The following is a 23128-nucleotide window of genomic DNA, read 5'->3' on the forward strand; positions in this document are numbered from 1 at the left end:
AACACGTGATTGGCCGTGTCTCTGAGCTCCCTTGCAGTTCTTGGAAACTGTGGGAACAACTGATTTTTTTGTATGTTTGTAATTGGCTACTATGAAACAGGGTCAAAAGATTATTTTGTTTCTCCAAATATGAGACCAGCTCTGCTGAAGCTGTTTTATGGCTAAATCCTTACGGCACAGTTGTGAAGCCAGTTAGACCTGGAGATTGGACCCTGGCTCTGCCACTTAGGAAAGTAAGTCAGCCCCCTGCAGCCTGCTACCTGGTGTGTAACATGAGAGGAATAGCAGCACTTGCTTAGTGCCTGGCGCAGGGTGAGCGTTCATTAATGTGCATCACTTTAGTGACCTTTGCTAATGTGAAACTTGGTAACTCTGGAGTTAAAGCCCAGTTAGACAGTAGCAAGCGGTCAGGTTCTAGGTCTGTTGTTAGTTACAGGGTAGCTAAGACTTTAGATGAAATGTTTGCATTTGAACTTGAGTATCACTGCCCATGTTGGAAGGCAGCTAAAATGATGACATCTTTGGTCTCTGCTAGAAAGACCAGTTGAAGTTACAAGAGAAAGACATCCAGATATGGAAGGTTAGTCTGCAGAAAGAACAGGCCAGATACAGCCAGCTCCAGGAGCAGCGAGACACGGTGGTCACCCAGCTGCACAGCCAGATCAGACAGCTGCAGCATGACCGTGAAGAGTTCTACAACCAGAGCCAGGAACTGCAGGTACGCACTGCCACGCCTGGCAGTCCACCGGAGAGGGCACGCAGCACCTTGCTCATCGTACTGGAGGTGAACCCTTTCCTCTCGGAAACCACAGCTGCTGGATCTCATGGCAGGTCCATTTTATTTAGGGCAGAGGTCCCCAGCTCTCTTGGTTCATAGGTCCCTCAACGTTTCAATAATTTTTTCCTGGTACTCTGCAGCCAAAACAAACACCTGAAAATCTGCTTATTAAGCAGATCTAAACAACTTAGTGAGTAGTTGTTCTGACACCTTAGTAGCTGTTTGAAATAATATACATAAATTTAAAAATTTAAATTCATTTTTAAATGACACAATTGCTTACCAATGCTATGTGTACACCTTTTGGGCACTGCACAGAGTTTCAGACCCTGGAATCACCCTCATTTCCTCTTTCACACTGGTTTCCCCCTGGGGGTTTTTAGCACTTTGACCAACTGAAGCTCACCTTTGCAAAGAGATGGCGTCATCCAAGGGCAGGGACACTTCTTCCTGAAACTGAACCTCCAGCCAGTAGTGCACACAATGACCAGCAGATGGCACTGTGTTTCCCTCAAAAATAAACTGTCCTGCAAGGTTCCTGGGAGTTGACTGCATGGCCCCAGGATTCTTTGGTGCAGTTTGGGAACTGGGGCCTTTTATCCCTTTGTTAACAAATTAGGAAGTCAGAAACCCACCATAACTTGCTTTTTAAAACTAAGAATTAATTCCTGATGGGCCACCGAGGAACCAGGATCTGGTGGCTCTCTGGGAGCGGGCCTGCTGGCACTCTGACCACATGGCATCTCTTTGGACAGACAAAACTGGAGGACTTCAGGAACATGGTGGCAGAGCTGCGCCTGGAACTGAAGAAGGCCAACAGCAAGGTGTGCCACACAGAGCTGCTGCTCAGCCAGGTGTCTCAGAAGGTAAGACGTGGGGCGAGCTGAGCTGTCCTCCCAGTACTGCTGACGCTCCTTCAGAGGGGACAGATACGTCACTCCTTCAGGTGGGTGTGTCAGTGTGAGGGAGGGAGTCAGCCCCTTCCCCCCAGGGGGCATTTGGCAAAATCTGGAGACATTGTTGGTGTTACTGACATGGAGTGGGCAGGTGCCAGGTATTGCTAAACACCTGTGTGTACAGGACGGTCTCCACAGCAGGGACCACTGGCCCTTGCCCTCACCTGTGCATGTCCCAGGAGGTCCTCCACACTGTGTTTGCGTAAATGTGCGAAGTTTGTTCAGAGTTTGGAGCTGTGATCCCTCTCTCTTTGGGATTCACTGCACTGCTAGGAATCGCTTAGTCAAGAGCGGTGAGTCTTCCCTGGGCCTTTACTGCCAGAACCGAATGTCCCTGCTGTGGTCCTGCCCATACCCATCTTCTCTAGGCGTCCTGGAGTGGCCACCTTTGATGTGGGCATGGGTACCTCTTCCCCTTTGCCGGCTCCATTTTGAAGTGCATTTCTGTCGATTTTCATTGTCCCTGGATGCCTTTCTTTGCTCCAGCGTGTATCAGGGGATTGAAAACTGTGGGAGTAGTCGTCTCTGCCCTCGCACTGAAACGGCCTACTTCTGGCTCATTCCCTGATGGCCACTTGGCAGTTGTGTTTTGTCGAATCTTTCATGGCTTATTCATGTGTTTTGCTCAGCTCTCAAACAGTGAGTCAGTCCAACAGCAGATGGAGTTTCTGAACAGGCAGCTGCTGGTTCTCGGGGAGGTCAACGAGCTGTATTTGGAGCAACTGCAGAACAAGCATTCAGACACCACAAAGGTAGGCCGGGTGCGGGGGCCAGCCGCTCACAGGACCCAGGTGGTGTGTCTGCGGCAGTTCAGAGTGGCTTTATGAATCATTGCCTAGAAGATGGTGCTGTGGTCCTTGTGTCCATCTCCAGCCCTCCCTGGCCTAGCGATACAGGCATTTCTCAGCCATCATGTGAGCCTGTTCCCCTAGTTGGGTTACTTTGAAATTGAGGCAGGTGTGAGTGAGAGCACTTGCCGGTAACTGATCAGGAGGTGATCAAGGTGTTTCTCTTCTATTACCCACACCTCTTTTACAGGGGAGGGGCGGGCGGAGGGAGGGAGGGAGGGGATGCAGCCAGGCCTGTTCTGTGCCTCTCAGGACTGGCTGTGTGCTGGTACTCATATTTTTCTTCCTTTTCATGTTGAATTTAGTTTCAGCAGGTGGTGGTTCAATGCTGGCAATGAGGCCAGCATTGGGACAATCTTAACGTTAATTAGGGCCTCACAGTGGTGTTGAAACAGAAGTTTCATGTCACTTTATAAATAGCCTCGGGTGATGTTAGGGACTGAGTGAGGAATGGATTTTAATAGCACATGCTCAGATGTTTCCTGTCACTGACTTCTCCGTCACACACAGCTTCCTTGGTAGGCGTGCTGTGCTTGCGCTTAGTACAGTGTCTTAGAACCAGAGAGGCGTAGTTTTCATAGTGGAGCACTCCTCAGCCCTCTGCGCTCAGCTCAGATCCCTTCAGAAGGAAGTTACATGCAGAACTTCCTCTGGAACCAGCCATCACTTACTTTGGAAGTATAATGGCTCTGGAAAAAGAAAGTGGGAAGCACACCTGTGGGACAAGAGAACCTCTGAAAAGTTTGCTTAAATGCAGACCTGATGTCTCCTGAGAGGAGCACAGGTGATCTGCTTCTGTGGTGCCGCCTGTGGCCTGAACACTTGTGCACCAGAGCCTCCAGCGTGCCCCCGTCCTCTCTGGGCTGTTCCACAGTTCATACACCCCAGAGCCTCCAGCGTGCCCCCGTCCTCTCTGGGCTGTTCCACAGTTCATACACCCCAGAGCCTCCAGCGTGCCCCCGTCCTCTCTGGGCTGTTCCACAGTTCATACGCCTGGTAGCACGATGCCTTCATTTGTAAGCAGCAGCAACAAACACTAAACTGGCCCTAACCAATGTGGCTCAGTTGGTTAGAGCATCATCCCATGCACCAAAGGGTCATGAGTTCGATTCCCGGTCGGGGCACATACCGAGGTTGCGGGTTCAATCCCCGGTCAAGGCTGGTACATGAGGTAGTTGATTGATGTTTCTCACAGTTCCCGGTTGGTCAAATCAGAAGTATAGAGACAGCATCAGGGAGTCTGGCTCTTTCCACTCCTCTCACTTTGTGGCCTATCCTGTCAGCCTTGCCTTGGGTTAGCTGTACTCATGGTTGCAAGGTGTGTGCCAGTTACCGCTGCCACAGGTGGATGCCGTGATGTCCTGTGGAAGGGAGAGCATTACTTCCTGCAGGTCTCTCTGCAAGGAAACCTTCCCCAGGAACTGTCTACCAGACTTCCCACCCTTGCTATCGGCCAGGATGGTGTCGTGTGCCCTTCTGTAGACAGTCATTGCCTTGTGCCCATCAGGGTTTGCCCCGGACCAAGAGCTGGGCTTCCCCTTGTTCAGTCAGGCACAGAATGGCCAGTGGGTGAGGGGCGCAGTGCCTAATGTGGTGGTTGTAAGAGTGGGTGTGAGGGTGTGTGAAAGCACATGGACGTGCCTGGTTCAGTGCTTTGTCTGTTTGTCCATAAATCACTGCCATCATTTATGACAAAGTCTGATCTCTTCACTGACCGGTGCCAACGTCTGGGCTGAGAGGCACAGCTGGAACAGCCATGTTATCTGGCTCCCAGTTCTGAGCTCCAGACAATTGCAGCCCCTGCTGAGGAAGCGCTGGTCGTACTGGCCATCTTGAGCCTGGGATGCCTTTGAGGGAGCTCCTCGACCTGCCTCTTATTTATTATCTTTTTAAAAAAACAAACCTGGTAAATTTTGTTGTGCATATTTCACCACAGTAAACACAGCATATGTAGCATGTGCTTGTTGGGAAAGGACCCTCCAGCGTCCTTCCTGAGCATTAGTGTCCGCCACCTCTGGGGTTTCAACTGGTCCCACCGTGGCTGGCCAGTCATTGCCTGGCATGAGTGACACCCCTGTCAGGGCACCTCTGCTGCAGGTGTTGCTTTGCAAGAGACCTGCTCAGCCTGTTGTGTTCTCTCAGCTGGTCTGAACAGAGGGAGAATAGGCAGGGAAACAAAGGGCCCTCCTTCCCTGTGCCGAAAGGACACCCGCAGGTCAGCGTCTCTCCCGTTGGTGTTTTGTGAATATGTTTACATAGTCAATCACACTGTTCACATGGTTTATATATATAGTCTGCTTTTTATCTCTTACTAATATATATCATTTTAAAAAGCTTACAAATATAAGACATACTTTAATTTACTTAACTATTTCCCTGACAGTAGACCTAATAGTTTCTAGTTTTTCGCTCTTCTAAATATGCTGTGATGATTCTTTTTGTGTCAGAATGTCTATTCATATTTGAAATTATTTCCTTTGGGATAGATTTCAAGGAAGGATCCCTAGGTTAGCGCTTCCTGCCAGCTCACTTTCCGGAGCTTTGTACCAGTGTATGTTCCTGCTCGCACTACGCTGCAGTCCCTTCTTAGTGCTCGCTACCTTGGTTTCTCCAGGTGGACGTGGCATGGTCATTGCCAGAAGCCACTGACTCCAGCCCCTCTTTTAGGAAGTGGAAATGATGAAAGCTGCATATCGGAAAGAACTCGAAAAACACAGAAGCCATGTGCTCCAGCAGAATCAGAGGCTTGACACCTCTCAGAAACGGATTTTGGAACTGGAATCTCAACTGGCCAAGAAAGACCACCTTCTTTTGGAACAGAAGAAATATTTAGAGGATGTCAAACTCCAAGCAAGGTAACTTTCATGGAAGAGGTTCTTGGGTGGTGTGTGTGTGATGTGGGGTTTCCCACATGCTGCTGGCCTGTCTTTTCAGAGGACAGCTGCAGGCCGCAGAGAGCAGGTATGAGGCTCAGAAACGCATCACCCAGGTGTTTGAGTTGGAGATCTTAGACTTATATGGCAGGCTGGAGAAAGATGGCCTCCTGAAAAACCTTGAAGATGAGAAAACAGAAGCAGCGGAAGCAGCAGAAGAAAGGTAGGAGCAAAGGGTGGGCGTCAATGGCCTTGCCATTGGTGCCACTGACGGAATGAGGACTGCGTGATACAAGTTAGAAGCGATTGCAGCAGGCGGGCTCTGTCGGTTTCAGAGAGCCCCAGACACCTCTTTCCCCAGGACGCCCAGTGATCTCCCCATGTTCCCTTTCCTGGGCCCCAAATCCCTTGCTATGGTCACGGGAAGAGTCCATATTTAAGATTGCATCTCATGTCCCTAGTTGTCCCCTGAGGAGATCTCATGCTTGAGTCCTCTGTTGTAAATGTGGAGCGGGCTCGCAGAGGTCAGGGTCAGTGTGCGCACCCCCATCATGGGCTGGCAGGGGTCAGGGTCAGTGTGCGCACCCCCATCATGGGCTCGCAGAGGTCAGGGTCAGTGTGCGCACCCCCATCGTGGGCTGGCAGGGGTCAGGGTCAGTGTGCGCACCCCCATCGTGGGCTGGCAGGGGTCAGGGTCAGTGTGCGCACCCCCATCGTGGGCTGGCAGGTGTCAGGGTCAGTGTGCGCACCCCCATCGTGGGCTGGCAGGGGTCAGGGTCAGTGTGCGCACCCCCATCGTGGGCTGGCAGGGGTCAGGGTCAGTGTGCGCACCCCCATCGTGGGCTGGCAGGGGTCAGGGTCAGTGTGCGCACCCCCATCGTGGGCTGGCAGGGGTCAGGGTCAGTGTGCGCACCCCCATCGTGGGCTGGCAGGGGTCAGGGTCAGTGTGCGCACCCCCATCGTGGGCTGGCAGGGGTCAGGGTCAGTGTGCGCACCCCCATCGTGGGCTGGCAGGGGTCAGGGTCAGTGTGCGCACCCTCCCTCCCAGACATGGACACCACAGTCACCACCTGCTTTTCTCCTCCTGGGTTTGTTGCAGGCTTGACTGTTATAATGACAGCTGCTCGGATTCTGTGGCAGGGCACAGTGAGGAGGCATCTGGCCACAACGGTGAGACCAAGCCCCCCAGACCGGGCAGCACCCGAGGTGGGGGTGGAAGCAGAGGCGGCGGGGGCAGCAGCAGCAGCAGCAGCAGCCAGCTCTCCACCCCTGAGAAGCCCCCGAACCAGAGGGCAGGCCCGTTCAGCAGTCGGTGGGAAACTACCGTGGGCGAGCCCTCCACCAGCATCCCCACGACGGTTGGCTCACTTCCTAGTTCAAAAAGCTTCCTGGGCATGAAGGCTCGAGAGTTATTTCGTAATAAGAGTGAGAGCCAGTGTGATGAGGATGGCGTGAGCAGCCTTTCTGAGACTCTAAAGACAGAACTGGGCAAAGACGCGGGCGTGGAAGCCAAGACTCCCCTGAGCCCCGACGGCCCACACCCATCTCCCCCGAACCTGGACAGTGTTGGACAGCTGCGTATCATGGACTACAACGAGACTCATCAGGAACACAGCTAAGGGTGGTGGCCAATCAGTGTTAACTTGCGTGCTGCTGGCATAGACCAGGAGGTGTGGTGCCGTTTCCAAGCTTTCCTATTCCCAGGGTTTGAGTGGCTGGCTCACGCGGCAGAAGTGGGATGGAAGGAGGTCCTTTTGACAACTTCCTGAATGTGGAACGGTTTTTGGATCTGGCATTGAAATGCCTCCCCCCCCCCGCCATTGACTTAGCAGTGTGTACTAACCGAGGGCCAGTTTGCATTCCTCAGTAGCTTTATTTTCTTCCCCTGCCCCTCCAAGGTTGTGTCCTTTGAACCAGTGCAATATGAGGCCAAATTTCTCTGAGTCTAACACACCACTCTCTGCTCCCTAAAGTTCAGATAGCTGGGCTGGCTCCCGTTAGCCAGGTGACAGGTGGCACGCAAGTAATCTGTTGGCCCTCTCAGAGGAGGTAGCATGCTAAGCTGACATCTCATGAATACTTTTACAGGAGACTTTTTCGCTGCTTTTGGTTCTGAGGTTCAGCATCTAAAGCAGTGGGTTAGAAAATGATGGGTCGGTCACCCTTACATTCTTCTGGCGGCTCTGATAAGCTTCCTAAGAAGTTCTCGTGAACAGAGGCCTGTTGTTGGAAAAGTCTAGAGCTGGCACTGTGGAGACATAGTCCCTTTTGTGAATGCTCTGTCCCCTCCCCACTACCTCTTATTTATTTGGTGTTTGCTCGAAAGCTGGTACTGGTCTGACCACAGGCTGGTGTGTGGAGTAAACCTGCTGTCTGCAGAACGGAAGGGCTGTGATGTGGGCAATTACCCGAGAAACACGTGTGGGCAAGGAGCTGCCCTCCGGGCAGGGCTGTGCTGGCCGAGCCTGAGGTAGCTGTCTGCGTGTTCCCTGTGTGTCCCGGGTGCCTCTGTGTCAGCTTCGTGGTGTTCCAGCAGGACGGCTCTGACGGGCCACAGAGTTTTTTCAAAGCTTAGTGACCATTGTTTCTCAGGCTTCAGAGTTGCCTCACTAAAGTAGGTTCTAGGCCACCAAAAAGGTAACAGCTTTTTACACCAATTCTGACTTTGAGGGGCCTGCTGCCCTCCCACATGTTGGTGATGGCAGAGCATCTCCCATCAGGGTCCTGGTGAGTTCTGTCAGAGGCTGGCTGCTGGGGACCCATGGGTGTCGCACATGTGTGCTCAGGAAAGGTGACACCAGCTGCAACACTGGTGGTGGCAGAGAACCAAACTCCACAGATGCTCCTGAAATAAACGCTAGAAGCCTAAGAATTCTTGCCTGGTGTTCCGGCTGAGGCGAGGAGAGGCTGGGAAAGAGCTGGCGAACCCAGTTTCTCTTTCTGTTCTTAGGGTTACAGTACAGAAGGTTCAGCCTCAAGGAGGAAAAAGACCAGTGATGGTACGAAACCTTAGAGCGTGTCCTGGCATCCCTCAGCACGGGCCGGCTGAGAGACTGCGCCAGCACAGCTGTGTGGGCAGGAGGCCTCCCTGGGACGGTGTGCGGGCGTGACTGACCCACCCCAGCCTGCGAAGGCTGTCAGCAGGCACGGCGACACCCTCCCACGGGGTGTCCCACGCGGAGTGTCACACCACCCATTTAATCCTTTGTGTCCAGAGGAAAGCTAAAGGTCAAATACGTTCTGGTTGCCTAGTTCAGATTTAGAAAAGGAAAGCAAACAGATTCAGAGAGGAGAAAGTGTTACAGGGTCGCTGTCGAGACAGTTCTGAATGTTAACCCTGCTCCCGTCCAGGAGATCGAGACTTCAGGCGCCTTAGTCACAGTGTTTCCCCTGGCTGACTGGCAGAGACAAGGAGGCCCATGGGAAGAAAGGAAAACAGTTTTTAAAATGGGCAGATTGTAAAAATACAGGAGGAGGAGGCAGCGTGATGAACTGGGCTGAGGCTCCAAGGCAGTCTCTGTGCCAGGGCCCTGGCAAGCTCCTGCAGCCTGGGTGCTGTCTGCTCAGCTTCACAGCTATGGCTGAGCCTGCAGAGCTGCGCTCAGTCCCCTCTGGGTTCCAGGTGACCATGGGTTTTATTCAGCCAACGCTGGGATCAGGCCTGGAGTCATGTGGAAGTGGCCCAGCCTAACAATTTAGGCTTTTGTGTTGCAAAGGCCTCAGTCCTCAGTTTTGTTTGGTTTGGAACGGATAAACCTGCCAGGAGTCAGCAGGCCAGCCAAGGCTGCTGCAGCGAGCTAGCATTCTTCAGGGTGGGAGGCTGACCCAGAGGCAGTCCTGAGAATCGGCCAGGCCCAGGGGCAGGGAGGCAGAGGCACAGGAGAGTCAGTGTCCCTGGCAGATCCTGGGCTGACGGGCGCTTGTGGTGCTCACATGGGCTGGGCTGGGCTGGGCTGGGCTGGGCTGGGCTGGGCTGGGCTGGGGGGTCTCTATCCAGCCACCGAGCTTGTTGCCTGCCCCAGTGCTGTGGCAGTGTCCTGGTCCCCCTTGACACTGACCAGGGTCAGCACAGACCCCGAGAAGATAAGAGGCCGCTGCTGGGGCAGCAGGGGATTTATAAGAGGAGCACTACAGTATCACTGGGTGGGCGGGAGAGGAGACCGCAGCATGGTCTCCACAGGGAGGTGCGTCCCTGAATCCGCTACAGGTAGCGCTCCGATCTGTGTCAGACACGAATTTAGGGATTTAAAAGGCTTTGACAAGGTTCTGCCGAAACACGTAAAAAACCCATTACTGTGGGGTTGGGAGAAATACTGGTCATGAGTAGGAAAACGGACTGAAGTCCAAAGGTGGGAGAGAAAGGCCATTTCTTGGGTTGAGAGGTTTCAGAGCTCTCCTGGGAGACGGTGACCAGCTCTATAAGGTGGGTGGTAGACGTGGCCTCCCCAGGCTGTTCAGAGTTTTTCAGGAAAGAAAACTGCTGAACCTTTGGGAATAAGCTGCTGACAGTTGTTAGGCTCTGAGTGGAGAGAAACGACAGATATGCTGCTTTGTGAACCAGAATATACGTACTGTCCTCGGGGAAATAGTCCAAACTCTTCCTGGAAGGTAAGCTGTTAAAGCCCAGGATCAGGTCCCAGACGCCCCTGGCCTTTGGAAAAATTAGCCCATGTGCCGCCTTGGCCAGAGAGGCCACACAGCACAGGGCAGATCAGGACAGCCGGAAGCAGCTCCAAACCCGCAGTCCCCATTTGCAATAGCACGTGGAGCCTCCAGTGGGTGTTCTTGTTGAGAAAGATTAAACTAGCAGCTGCGTAGAGGATGACGAATGATGTGCTCGTGGTGTTGAGAGGACCTGTGAGCTGGGCCGCACGGCTGTGGGTGTTTCTGTGTAGAAACTAAGGAACGTGCTCTGACTAAATACTAGATAGAACAGACCAATGAAGCCGGGAGGAGATACCGAAGAACAGATGAAAGTACTGCTTAGATACCCAGTTTCCTAAGTGCGCACACTAGGAGGTGTGGGAAGTGTGGACAGGTTTACGGAGGGTTTGGGTAGAGTGAGGGCTCAGCCCCAAGCTGACGCCGCCACCTTGTGTGGGGACTGAGAGTGGTCCCTGCAGCAGCCCAGTCCCGCCCAGGAGTGTGTCCCCATGGGGACAGCTGTCTTGTGGGATGGCCCAGATCAGCACGTCTTCCTCTGCCGCATTTTTACCCTAGGTACATGCTTTAAAACTGACCAACAGTGCGTATTGGACAGTACACCCAGTCTAAAGATGTTCGTGTGTCTGTTTACATCCAGAGCTCTATGACACATGCTCCCGCCCCCCCTAAGGATTTGATTGCACTCGACTAAGCTTTTCTCCAGAGGTGAAAAAACCAGTTGAGGTCTGAGGTCGGGGCCTGGCCCCAGGCTGCTGCTGTGACCCTTGTCCCCAGGTGGCTCGTGTCTCTGGCCATGACTCTGATGTGCCCAGGGAGAGCTGTTTCAGTCTTTTCCACACCATCCCTCGGTCCTTACATGCTCTCCTGAGAGTGGCGGGAGCTACACGGGACACTTGCTTGGGACAGTTGAGCACCTGCGCCCACGACTGCTTTCAGCCTTGAAACGAGTTATTGAAGACAGGAGCTCCCCCCGCCCTCGTTTCCGTTTCCCTCTCCTTGCCTCCCCTTCCCACAAAATTGTCCATCCTCTGGGCTTAGTAAGCTGGTTGACCCATTGGAATAAGTCTTTTAGAGGAGACCCAAGAATTTGAGACCCCCTCCCCTCCCACCTCAGCGCAGTGTTTGGACAGGAGGGTAGGGTACTGCTCTGTGCAGCTGACACTGGCTTATCAAAGGCAGCCAGGCATTTTGCACTAGGAAGAATCAGTGATCACTTTTCAGAAGGCGCCCACGGACCACAGACACCTTATGGAGGAACAGATTTTGCTGACATAGACCTGGTTTTATAACTCAATCATGGATCAAGCGTGTGCAGCCAGCCTGCAGGGGAGGGGTCCCATCACTGAAAAACAGATTTTTTAAACTGACTGCTTTTAGTTAAATTTTAAAAAGTCATCTCGTCAAAAGGTTTAAACCTTCCCGCCTCGATTAAAAAAGCATGTCACACAATCCGCATCAGATGCCATCAGCGTGACCAGCAGGAGGAAATGGTACAATCTCAGTGAGTGGGGACTGGAATCCAAAGGGTTTGCTGTCCTTAGAATGTTCTAAAACGTCAAGGCAGTTGCTTGTGTTTAACTGTGAACAAATAAAAATTTATCGTTTTGCACTATGCTGTGCTGCTGCGAGTGGCTCCTGTTGCCCCTGAGGGACTCATCCAGAGATGGGAAAAACTCAGGGTCTGGGGAGGCTGGTTACCTCCGGGTGCAGAGGAGAGTGCCGACAAGTGTCAGAACCTGGCTTTATTCTGTGAGATCATTTTTGTTCTGGCAAACAGCCACAAATCCTCAAAATTACCTGCCTCCAATTCATGCCCTTTCCCCAAAGAGTGGCCTTCTGGTGTGTCTGTGGGAGTTGACTTGAGTCACGGCTATGAGAAAACTCACAGGTTGCTTACTGGGCTGCACTGTGTCCAGCCTGGGGCCCACTTGTGTCCCTAACGGTTGGCTGGCACAGTGGGCTTAATGCAGCCCTTTGGTGGAGCCCAGGGACACTGAACCTATCAAGAGCTGGCATGCAGCACTTTCCCGTGCCTGGGAATGTGGGAGGAAGCGGGCCCTGTGCCATGGGGGTGGGGACGGAGGTGGAAACTGCCTCTAAAAAATGGTTAGAGTGGTCCTGGCCTTACTATCTCTTGCTTGGGACATCTTGGGACAGTACCAGGGACTAAGAGCTCCACCTGCAGTGTAGCTCCACCTGCAGTGTAGCTCCACCTGCTGCCCCCTGGAAAGGGGTCTGCTCTGCCTGTTTTAAGGGTGGAAGCAGTTCCTTTGAGACAAAGACTCAGAGGTGGCAGCTTTTCGTTTTGTTTGGAGAATGCAGGTGTCCCTGTCTGGGTAGGTCTCTAACACAGGAGGGGTAGCCGCGGCCTTCTGTGCGTCTTTGGCAGATGTGCTCCTGTCTAGTGGCTGCTCTGTGCTAGCCGTTTCACTGGTGAGGCCACTGCCCAGTGTCCTTGGGGTCTCAGGATAAATGTGGCTTTCTTTAGGGATAAATCCCAGGAGACCACGCCAGGCACACAGGTAGTAGAACACTTTTATTCTTGACGTTAGCCCCCGAGGAAGCAAGAATACAGAAGCTAAGTCGCCCCCTGTGAAGGAAAAGCCAACAGTCAGATAGGACTCCTGGCAAGCTCGGAGCTGGTGACACATTTCACACGTCTGGGCCTCGCTCATGAAGACCAGGTAACTGCCCTGCACAGGAGCCCAGATGAGAGACCCTCCAGCGTCTCTCAGTCTCCCTCTCCCAAGTAAAGGCGGAAGGAAGGAAGGAAGGAAGGGCTCGTTCCCTTGGGCTTTGGTCCAGAGACCTGGTCCCACTGAGGGCGCTCAGCATGCTGACCCGCAGCAGCCTGGAAGCCAGGGCAGCCCCGTCCCGCCAAGAGCCGCGCCTCCCAGCAGGTCCCACTGCGGCCTCCTGGCTCCCGCTCAGCCTGGCGAGGGCGCGCTGGGCGGGAGCTCCAAGAGGACGGCCGCGCAGTCAGCCTCGCTCTTTCCCATCCTCCCTGGGACACTACCAACCACTCCGAAAGTGGGGCTCCTCTCCATGGGCACAGAGCCTGCCCTGAGAGGCGAGGGAAAGTTAGACGTTAGAGCGAGGGAGGGCGCGAGGGTCTCAGGAACAGATGGGGCAGCTCCTTTGGGGTTAACGAGCGGCAGGGACTATGGGTGCCAGTGAAAATGGATCCACCAGTGAAACCGGGTTTAGTGACAGTCCCCATGGGCCTGGCACTGGGTCCGGACGGGCAGACAGGCCACGGGCTCTGGGTTACAGTTTCCCACCAGGTGGTCTCCAGGGAGGTTTTGAACACCCTTTGCCTTCCCCCCGGGGCTTGGGGCTGTCTTTCGTGAGCTGCCCACACTGGTGTTTTCCTAAGCAAGGCCGGGCGCCTTTGGTCAGGGGAGGCAGAGCAGCCGCCGCGGTGGCGTCCTGGCGTGTCTGGGGCTCACTCACATGCTGCAGCGCTTTGCGGGGCAGCTTCTCCGAGTGGGCGATCCACTCTTTCATTAGATCCAGGACAATGGGAATGAGGCTGACCACGCCCCCGTAGTGGTTCCTGGCCTCGTCACAGCTCAGGTGGTTCACCACGTCGTGAGGATACCTGCAGGGCAGCAAGGGGGCTGGGTGAGCCCCCACCCCAGCGACTCGCCACACGCCAGACCTCATGCGGGCGTTTTGATCCTGACCTCCCAGCAGAATCGCCTGGGAGGTTTTAGCACTGTGCGCCCAAGCCGGCTCCCGGTTCGGGGCCCCCGGTGTGAGGGAGATTTGTAGAACCCGGGTGAAGGGCTGTGGACGCCTCTAATAGCTTCAGAATATGCTGCGTCCCCGTGACTGTTCCTGCCCTAATGTCTCAGCAGCTTCCTTGAGAATTTGGGACTTTGGGCAGTGGATCCCCAGGGCTCAGAATTAGGGCCTGGGATTTCCCACCGGCTTCATCAGTTCGGGCTCACCGGCCCTCTCAGCAGAGGCCCCTCCTCTTCCCCCCTGCCCACACGCATAGGCCGAGGCCTCAGGAATAGGGCCAGAGTGACTTACTTTGCTCTCAGGCTGCTCAAGTCGTTGCTCTGGCTCACAAAGGTTTTACACTTGTCGAGGAAGTTGTTGGTGACCGGGGTGCCCGAGTGCAGGGCTTCGAAGTTCTGGCAGAGCCTGCTGAGCTCCGTGCAGATGTCCAGGAACATGAGCAGGATGCGGCGGTCCGTGGAGTTGTTGCAGTAGTGTTCCATGTAGCTCTGCACCTGCCGGGCCGGCGCCGTGGCGTGAGCGAGGCCGGCCGCAGCCCGGCCCTGCCTTAGGGGCAGGCCTCCAGGAGCCCCGCCGTGCCCTCCGCGCCGCCCAGGGCCAGCGGCGAGATGCCAGCCATGCTGGAGCATTCGCACAGAGAGCACCGTACAGAGCTAATGGCGCTAACGCAGTTGAGTGTCCCAGGCACCGCAGAATGCTTTGCAGGCCCAGCGTCACTCCCTCCTCACCTAAACCCTACACCTGGGCAGCTTTTAAACCCCCGCTGTGCAGATGAGCAGGGGAGGCTCAGGGCGGTGAGGTACCGAGCCCGCCTCGGCTGTCAGCTCGCGCCCTCGCCAGTCCCCACAGGCCTAAGCCAGGGCCTACGGCCCCGACTTTTCATGCCACAGTCCCGCTCAGACGACTGTTGGCAGGGCCACCCGGACTGACATCCTTTGCAGTTCTGTCCTGTGTGTCCAAGGCAGAGAAAGGAGGGACAGCCAGTCAGTGGAGCTGGGGAAAATGACCACCCACGTGAGAAAACCACTCTTTACCTCACACCACAGACGGGCCACCTCTGGGAGGTGAAGCTCTTCAACCTCCAACCCGACTAGCCCTGCGGAGAGTGTGCCGCAGACCCAAAGTGGGAAACAGCCTCGGAACAGGGCCGGAAGACGCTCGGAAGACGGAACAGCTGACCTACTTTCAACTCCTTTCCTGGGGGGGTGTAAGGGGTTCCCTCCTGGCTCAGGGGACTGTCTCTCCGGAGTGACCTGGCTCCACCCAGTGACTCTGGATCTGAGGTCAGGCAAGGGTGGGAGGACTGACCTTTGCCGGAAAGGAACTGGCTCCATCCAGGCGGCATTCCCGACCCACTTCTGTCAGATGGTTCCCCCACTCTCCACGATCTGGTGGCACCAGCACCCCCACCACCTCCAGCACCCATAAGGCTCTAAGTCGAACCCCGGGCTTCCTGCTGTCACCGGTTGCCAGCTCTTGCTAGCGGATGTCTTTCCAAACCAGTTGCCTGAAGTGTCCCTTCCCCAGCGCCGTAGCTTTGCGGGGGGCAGAGGCTGACACCCTCCGCGCCCGCCCGCCCGCCCGGAGCGGAGCGATGTGCTGTAACCACAACAGAGCAGCGCCCCTGGCCGCCTGTGGTGTGCGCCCGACCTTCGGAGGGCAGGGTGAGGGTGGAGAGCCGACACTTCAGATGGAGGGTCAGACTGTGGGGCCGCTGTTACAAAAGCCTCCACTGAGCCTTCTCACTTTACAGATGAGGAAACTGAGGCACAGAGGGGCAAGCCACTGGCCCAAGGTCACGGAGGTGGCCTGGGGTAGAGCTGGGATGTAAGCCCTGGCCGGCTGAGTCTTGAGCCCACATTTTTAATGCTTTGCTATAGTGGCTCCCACGCGTGGCGAGGGAAAGAATGTACGGCTCGTCCCCCCAGCCAGGATCTGAATCCTGATTCTGGCACGAGCATGCTTCCTCTCTCTCGGCCTCAGTTTTCTCATCATTCAGGCGAGGGCCGGGCCTGCTGCCGCCCGGGAATCTCTGGCCTGGCGGGGCCCAGGATCCTGCCCCTGCCCTCACCTGCTCGATGCTGGCGATGGGCCGGATCTTGTCGTGGGCGTTCTCCCGGCAGTGCTCCAGCGCCGCCACGAAGGTGAACTGCTGCTGCTGGAACAGCTTGTACTTCTGCTCGATGCTCCGGAGGGACTCCTTCGCCTCGTTCATGGTTCTCCCCTGGGCTCACCCCCTGGAGAGCGGGAGCCTGTGGGAGGCAGACGGGAGCACTGAGGGCCCAGGGCCCAGGCGCGGACGCAGCTCTGCAGTCGGGTGCTGGGTGCATGGCCCTCCTGGCGGAGTGCTGCATGCGGTCCCCACCACCTGGAGGGCAGGGACTACAGCAGTCACCCCCGTTCTGCAGAGAAGGGAATGAGCCCTCCCGTGCAAGACCCCCCAGGCTGCCCACGAGAGAGCTGAGCCTGGCCCAAACCCGTTTATCCCGGAAGGACACATTCTTTGTGGTAAAATATGACTTCCTTCCCTCCACTGTGGATAAGAATTTCTCTGGTTTCCAGTCTTTCCAGACGGTGGGTCTCTCTTTCTCTCTCTCTCTCTCACACACACACCCCGGCACAGCCTCCAGTGCCTCCCTGTGGTGTCAGTGAGAACTGGGATCAGGGAATGTGCCACAGCATGTAAAACCTGATTCTATCAGCTTGGACTCAAATTGTTTTAAAACATCGGCCACTGCAGTTGGTGGGATTCTTTCCGGTGGACCAAGCACAGGAAGGGTCGGCACTGGGCTGCGCCTTCCCAGCTCTGGTCGGGGCAGGGCCCTGATTCCGGTTTGCCCGGGCCCCTCCTCCCTGCCTCCTGCTAACTGCAGGATGACCCTGACTGGGAATGTGACTGCCGAGGGCAGAGCTCTCTCCTGGTGCCTCACTGTCTCGTGCGGTCCAGGCGGTCCGCAGCGCCTCTAGAATCTGCCCTGGGAGCAGAAAGGCTATGGGTTCTCCCCTCCGTGACATCATAATTTTGCTGAGCACACACCAAATGCTCCAGGTCACAGATTTGTGGAATGGTAAGAGTTAGAAGGGACTTCAGCAGATGAACTCCCCTTTACTTTGGGGGGAGGGGGCTCATGTCCAGGATGTCACAGCAAACCTGTGCCACGGACCCCCTGACCCCAGGCTTCCTGACAGCTAACCAGCATCCTCGAAGCTGCCACACCGCCGACCCCGCACCCCTGGACCAGCACACCTGGACCCCAGGCCTGGATGTGCCCCACGTGAGCAGGGTCAGAGGAGGCTGCGAGGGAGGGAGGACCCGAGTGAGATGCTACAAGGGAAGGACATGGGGAAGGACACTTTCCAGGCTTCCCGGTAGGTCCCAGGTGGAGAGGTGTGAGGACAGGTTGGAGCTGGGAGGCACTTCCTTCTGTGTGTCCCTCAGCACCTCGAGCCCAGAGCAGGGCTGGCGCCAGGGAGGCCGTCCCTGTGGCAAGAGGAGATGGTGTCGGGGATGAAAGGAAACGCAAGGAGGACAGACCAGAGGATGGCCTCCGAGCCTCGATGGGAGCAGTAAGTCAGAGAACCTGGGAGGGCTGGGAGACACAGCCGAGTCCTGGGCAGGGAGCTGAAACGCAGCCAGGCTGCCATAAAGGAGCCGCACCCGAAGGGACCCTGACAGTTGGCCCCGTAAACCCGAGTGGGTCCACTGTAAACAGAATGGAGCGCACTTCAGCGGCAGTGGCCCGAGTCCACCCCGGGAGCCATGGCGCCTGTGTTTGCCAACAGAGCAGCGCAGCTCCACTGGGGACTGGCTGGTCCAGGGCCAGGCAACCTCCCCGCACTCAGCACCTCCCGTCTCTGAAGTGGGCAGGCAGGAGGGGATGCAGTGGGGGTCCCCTGTGTGCAGGACACTATTTAGGGTGCTGGGCTATGACATTAAACAAAACAGGTGAGATTCCCCACCCTGCAGGAACTACCTTTTAGAGACGGAGGCAGACAAGGAGGACCAGTGAATGGAACGTAGATAGAGCAGAGAAGTGGGATGGGGTGTCAGGAACGGGGGGGGGGGGCACAGTATGCAAAGGGGCGTTTGCAGGAGGTGGCTGGGGGCAGTGCAGGTGCTCTAGCTCGCAACCGGAGCCAGGAAGGCTCGCCCGCCACCCCCGATCCTCATAACCACAGGTTACTCGACGGGGCTCCAGGAAAACCCTGGACGCGCCCCACCACAAGTCCCATGAACAGGGTACCACAGCTGTCCCCACGTGACAGATGCTGGGAAGCGAGCAAGCCAGCATTTCCCCGCTCACCTCTGCCTGACTTTATAAAGTCTGGGCTCGTAACTCGAGTATCTCCCTCCTTCCCTCTGAGAGGGTCCACCAGAGACATAAGGTCAACTGTGGTTGGGGGTTTGGGGGTGTGATACCAAAGGCCTGAAATGCTCCAGCCCTCCGCCAGGGCCCACGCACCCGCCGGACCCCAGGATCCCGCTCGCTGTTCCCGTTCCAAAGCAGCGGGGACTAGCATTCAGGGGCTGCCCTGTGCGCCTGGCTCCCTGCCACCCTCCGGGGGCTTCCCGGGGCTGCCAAGTCCTCCAGGGATACAGCACTACCTCGGCTGGTGGCCCCAAGAGCCCCTGAGAGAAAAACTGACTCGGTTCTTGATCCTAGCGACTTGTGACATGCACAGCAGGAATGTCGTGAGAAGAGCTGTAATAAGCTATCCAAAGTGATCGTCCCTTGAACGAGAGTCACTGCAGCCAAATTAGCCGGGATGAAAGGCACAGGGTGCAGACACTTCTCGATCTGGGGGGGAGGGGGGGAGGAAGGAAAAAATGATTACCCAATAGGTTTTTGGCTTTAATTGATTTGTATTTTTCTAGGCTGCTAAAGAAGATTAAATCGTGGTATGAAAAGCGCCTAGGGCTTAAAATAAATGAGGAGAAAGGTAAGTCATTTCAGAAATGTCCAGGAAGCAAACTGAACGTCTCCAGTGCAAATTGCAGGCTTGGTTGTGGGGTTCTTTGTTCGGGGGGGAGGCGGCCTCCTTTTCTTCCCCGGCTGTCTCTGCAGTTGGGTTTGACAAGCCTACCAAGGCCTGTGCGCTTTGAGGAAGCGCTTCTGAGGGGGAGGCAGGACTCAGCCTCTCCTGTCGGAGGGCCAGTCTCCGGGCAGCCGGCTGGTGGGAAGGGCTTTGGCCGGGAGGCAGGACACCTGGTTCCCAGCCCTGGCTCTGCGTCTGATTAACAGGTGACCTCGGCCAACAGTTTCTCCCTTTCTAGGCCTCAGTTTATCCGGCTATAAGGTGAGGGAATTTGGATTCGAGGCTCTTGGAGCGGCTTTTGGATTCTCATGTTCTGTGATCAACCACCAATGGGGGAAAAAGGCCCAGAAAGAGGACCTGACTCGCCCAAAGTCACTCAGACAACTATTTCTCACCATTCCAAGCCTCCAAATTCTCATGTGCAAGACGGAAATGAAGGTACCCAGTCCTCAGGGTTGGTGCAAAGATTAAATGAGATAATACTAAGAGCAGCTCCTACGCAGTGCGCCCTTACTAGAAGCCAGTTCCTGTCCAATACTTCGGAACCCCCAGTTCCCAGGGGAAGAGAGGGGCACAGGGCAGGCTCACACAGCTGGCAAGCGTGCACCCGGAATTCGCACGCTGGGCGATCTGTATCCACCTGGCCACACGCACCCCCCCCACGCGCACAGGCACCCAGGGGAGCGCGGAGCCCACGGCGGCGCCTCCCGCCGAGAACCGCAAGAGCTCGAGCTCCCAAATGCAGGGCCGGCGCCGTCTCCCCGGGGTGCACGCGACCCCCACGGCGCGCACCCCTCCGGGCCCCGGGGCAGCAGCGGCGGCCGCCTGCACCCCCGCCCGCCCCCCGTTTCCAACCCCGGGGCCTAACCTCGCTCGCTCCGCAGCCGCCTGCGCTCTGAGCGCCCGGAGCCGGAGAGCCCCGCGGGTGTCGGGCCCGGGAGGGGCGCGCAGGCCCTCCCCGAGGCGGGAAGGCGCGGTGGGCCGGAGGGTGCGGACGCGGCGGCGGGAAGGGGGCGGGGCCGCGCCGATTGTGACGCGGTCGCCTAGCAACCGGGCCACGTGGCCCCCGGGGCGCGGGCGGGGCTCCCGGGCTCGGAAGCGGCGAGTTCGGCGGAGGGTTTCCCGCGAGACCCTCGGCCCTCGGGCCGCCCCGTGGCCTCCCTTCCCTCCCCTACCTCCAGTCTTCATGCCAAAGATGGGGAAACGGAGGCCAGGGAGCCGAACATCTGGGCGTGGAGCATCGGCGGACCCGCAGCAGGATCCGCTTTACCCTCGGGGTGTCGTCCGGCGGCTCGGCACGGGGGGGGGGCCCCCGCCGGGCACACCGCGGGCCCTCGGAGGCCGCGGCCGGGAGCGGCCCGGGTGCCCCCTGAGCGCGCCCGAGGGTGGGCGCGGCCGGCGGGGAAGGCGCTCGCCCGCAGCACGAGTCCCCGCCCCGCGGCGCGCGCCGATGACGTGCCGCGGCGCCCCTAGCGACGGCGGTCACTAGGGAGCGGCGCCCGCGGATGACGCCAGGAGCGGCGCCCTTAGCAACGGCGGTCACTAGGGAGCGGACGCGCCGCGCGGCGGCATGGACGCGACCACCACCCCGCACCGCATCCCGCCCGAGATGCCGCAGTACGGGGAGGCGCACCGCATCTTCGAGATGATGCAGGTGACCGCGCGGGCGCCGCTCCCCGGAGCGTCCGTCCCCCCCGGGCTCCCCCCCCAGGCATCCCCGAGACGCCTGTGGCCGCTGGAACCTCCGGCCTGCACACCGGGGACACCGGGCCTCCCTCCCGCAAGCACGCGCTTCCTCCGGGAAGGGACTGACGGGGGCCAGCTGTCCCAGGGCTGTCCAGGTATTTGGCAGGTAAACATTCCCTCCCGCCCGGGAGGGGCTCTGGTAGCCGCGATGGCCCCGCCCCCCTGCAGACATCTGCGCTGGGCACTGACTGTCACTGTGCCGGGCACTGGGACGGGGAGGCAATGATGGGACACACGGGGCCGCAGGAGCGCGTGGCAGGATTCCCCCAGTGAGCATGGTCAGGAAGGTCCGTTTGCACCAGGGCCTGAGGACCGAGGAACCTGTTCCAAGCTGAGGGAGCAGCACTGGCTCAGGCTCAGGCTCAGGCTCAGGGGTTTGTGAAAAGAACAGAGAAGGCTGGTCTGCAAAGTACAAAGGGGCAGGGGAGAGGGCCCTGGGACTGCCTGAGTCGGGCCGTGGTCCCTCCAGGTGCCTCCCCAGCTGTACCCACACGGCCCCTCCCTCATGCCTCTGCTCCCTGGACCCAAGCAGCTGCCATCTGGGGCAGGGGCTGGGTCCCGAGTTGAAGGCGTATGGGTGGTGTGTGGTGCAGAGACGAGGCCTCACAGCCATTATCCATGGTGACCGGGGTGCTGGACCACCTGAGCCAGGGGTTGTGTTAACCGCCTGGGTGTCTGCCCTGTACCCACAGAACATGCTGGAGCAGCTTCTGATCCACCAGCCCAAGGATCCCATCCGGTTCATGATCAATCACTTGCAGCGAGACAATGACAACGGTGAGCACTCGGGGCCCTCGCTGTCCTGGGAGCAGCGGTGAACCACTCTGTCCTTCTGTGTCGGAAGGGAGGCCAGAACAGGGCGGGGAGGGGTTCTGACAACTTGGGCTGGTGGTTGATTGAAAAATGCCTTAATTTCTTTGGGAACACAACTAATAAAAGTTCTCTCACCAAGTTATTAGAAGAAAAACCTCGGAGTGGCCCACGGAGTCAATCACTAACACTTCCGCCTGCCACAGCCAACATCGCCTGTTGGGTTTAAGCTCCGTGATCGCTCCCCTTGTCAGGTGTAAATTTGGTTTCTGGTCTACCCGACAGGCAGCATGTGGGGTTTCCTGATGGTCTCATTATGGGCGCCCGTTAATGAGTTCCAGAGCTCCCCACACCTTGGCCTGAGTGCAGGTTGGCCAGACCCAAGGCCAGAGCATGGGACCCGGGTGTGGAGAGAAGAGGTTCCATTCCAGGGTCGATCTGCCATGTGGAGTAGGATTGTCCGTCCTGTGTGAGCTGTCAGGAGAACCGGGCTCTTGGCACTTTGATGTTTCTTTCACTGGGGCAGGAACTGCTTTGAAGGAGCGACTAGCACACCAGTGAGATTAGTGCTTGGTACAGCGGAGGCAGATGACTGCCCGAGATGCCCCGTGGTGGGCCTCAGAGGCCTAAAATGAGAAGGGATGCTAAGTAGCTTAAAAAAAAAAGAGAGAGGAGGCCCCAAGCTTGCAGGTGAGCCGGGCACGCCTGGCGCTTCCAGCGAGTTCTTTCCGCAGGTCCTCATGGTGTCAGGCTTGGCTCCAGAGTGAGGACCATTTCACAGACCTCAGCCAGGTGGTTCATAGAGCGCCCAACAGTGCCCTTTTCTAGTTGGGCAGAATTGAGAATTGACATTAACTGTGAGCCCGATGCCCCAGGTAGACATGGAGCTGTGACCTCGTGGGCCCAGGAGGACCACCTTCCGCAGCTGTCCACTGTGCCTTCCTGTGCTCCCGGGGCGATTCACTTTGCCCGTCGGCGATTGTTCTCAGAGGCCTCTGGTCCCTGGTTCACACGTGGGAGGCTCACCTGCTTTGCAGGGTGGGTGTTAAGCCACCTTCCTTCCTGGTGGGCCTGCTGCAGACCAAGCTCCCCACCTGGCCTCACCCACTGCCCCGTCTGCCGGAGGCGGAGGTGTCCGGTCCCGCTTCCCCGGCTCTGGGGCTGGGCTGGGCTGGGCGCAGATTGCTAAGCTGAGTGTGTGAGGGCTACTGGGAGCATTTCTGCCCATGTTCAACTCTGGTGCTGCCCCCTCCCCCCTCCCTCAAGCAACTAGTAAGGCCAAGGGACCGTGACACAAAACTAAAAGTAAAACAGGAGCAAAGCAGAGCGACAGGGCAGCTCAGGGAGCGCAGGGGCTCCACTCCTGGCCCCACGACCAGCTCCTGCCGTTCACCCCTCTCCTTGTGGAAAGAGACGGTGAGGCAGCCTCGCTCCCTCAGTTCCTCATTTGTAAAATGGGCGTCACCTGAGATGGAGGAGCGGCAGCTCTGGCCCCGTGGGGACTGGTCAGTGACGCTGGCCAGGCCCTGACGCTCCCTCAGGGCTCCAGGTGCTGCGATGTCGAGCTGGAGCTTCCGCTTGTGAACGTGTATCAGATTTCCCTAAAGTAAAATGGCACTTGACAAAAATATAAGTATTCGAACCCTAAGCTGGGTCCCGATGGCCCGT

General features: G+C 57.1%; 3 protein-coding genes across 7 annotated transcripts in view; 2 read left to right on the forward strand and 1 right to left on the reverse strand.

Moving 5' to 3' along the window:
- Window positions 1–9302, forward strand: part of TSC1 (TSC complex subunit 1) — a 44543-nt gene extending 35241 nt beyond the window's left edge. For all 4 annotated transcript variants that reach the window (XM_016196589.2, XM_087822990.1, XM_087822989.1 and 1 more), the window contains exons 18-23: window positions 536–718; window positions 1534–1644; window positions 2364–2486; window positions 5250–5437; window positions 5517–5678; window positions 6555–9302. In XM_016196589.2, the coding sequence (XP_016052075.2) occupies window positions 536–718; window positions 1534–1644; window positions 2364–2486; window positions 5250–5437; window positions 5517–5678; window positions 6555–7074 (1287 nt within the window). In that variant the 3' untranslated portion in view covers window positions 7075–9302. The remainder of the gene's footprint in view (window positions 1–535; window positions 719–1533; window positions 1645–2363; window positions 2487–5249; window positions 5438–5516; window positions 5679–6554) is intronic.
- Window positions 9303–12643: 3341 nt separating this feature from the next.
- On the reverse strand, window positions 12644–20193 carry SPACA9 (sperm acrosome associated 9). Of its 2 annotated transcripts, XM_087823250.1 has the most exons (5): window positions 20080–20193; window positions 15939–16119; window positions 14159–14361; window positions 13574–13721; window positions 12659–12710 (listed from the first exon to the last, which is right to left on the reverse strand). In XM_087823250.1, the coding sequence occupies exons 2-5, from the start codon at window positions 16080–16082 to the stop codon at window positions 12699–12701; spliced, it is 507 nt and encodes a 168-aa protein (XP_087679376.1). In that variant the 5' UTR covers window positions 16083–16119; window positions 20080–20193; the 3' UTR covers window positions 12659–12698. The 2 variants fall into 2 exon arrangements, with proteins under 2 accessions (XP_087679375.1, XP_087679376.1); XM_087823249.1 differs by having other exon boundaries at window positions 12644–13721.
- Window positions 20194–20474: 281 nt separating this feature from the next.
- The window catches only part of AK8 (adenylate kinase 8), a 79359-nt gene continuing 76705 nt past the window's right edge, over window positions 20475–23128 (forward strand). The window contains exons 1-2 of the mRNA XM_087823251.1: window positions 20475–20558; window positions 21343–21427. Of these exons, the coding sequence (XP_087679377.1) occupies window positions 20475–20558; window positions 21343–21427 (169 nt within the window). The remainder of the gene's footprint in view (window positions 20559–21342; window positions 21428–23128) is intronic.

Source organism: Miniopterus natalensis, chromosome 12 (assembly GCF_054644295.1).
Source record: "Miniopterus natalensis isolate mMinNat1 chromosome 12, mMinNat1.hap1, whole genome shotgun sequence".
In the NCBI taxonomy this organism is placed as follows: domain Eukaryota; kingdom Metazoa; phylum Chordata; class Mammalia; order Chiroptera; family Miniopteridae; genus Miniopterus; species Miniopterus natalensis.

Excerpts from the sequence above, each read along its gene's own strand:
- SPACA9 (XM_087823249.1), bottom strand. The coding sequence starts at position 16,082 with ATGAACGAGGCGAAGGAGTCCCTCCGGAGCATCGAGCAGAAGTACAAG. Across the intron at positions 14,362-15,938 it reads CCATCGCCAGCATCGAGCAG|GTGCAGAGCTACATGGAACA; the intron begins GTGAGGGCAGGG and ends CCGGCCCGGCAG. Across the intron at positions 13,722-14,158 it reads TTGAGCAGCCTGAGAGCAAA|GTATCCTCACGACGTGGTGA; the intron begins GTAAGTCACTCT and ends GCTGCCCTGCAG.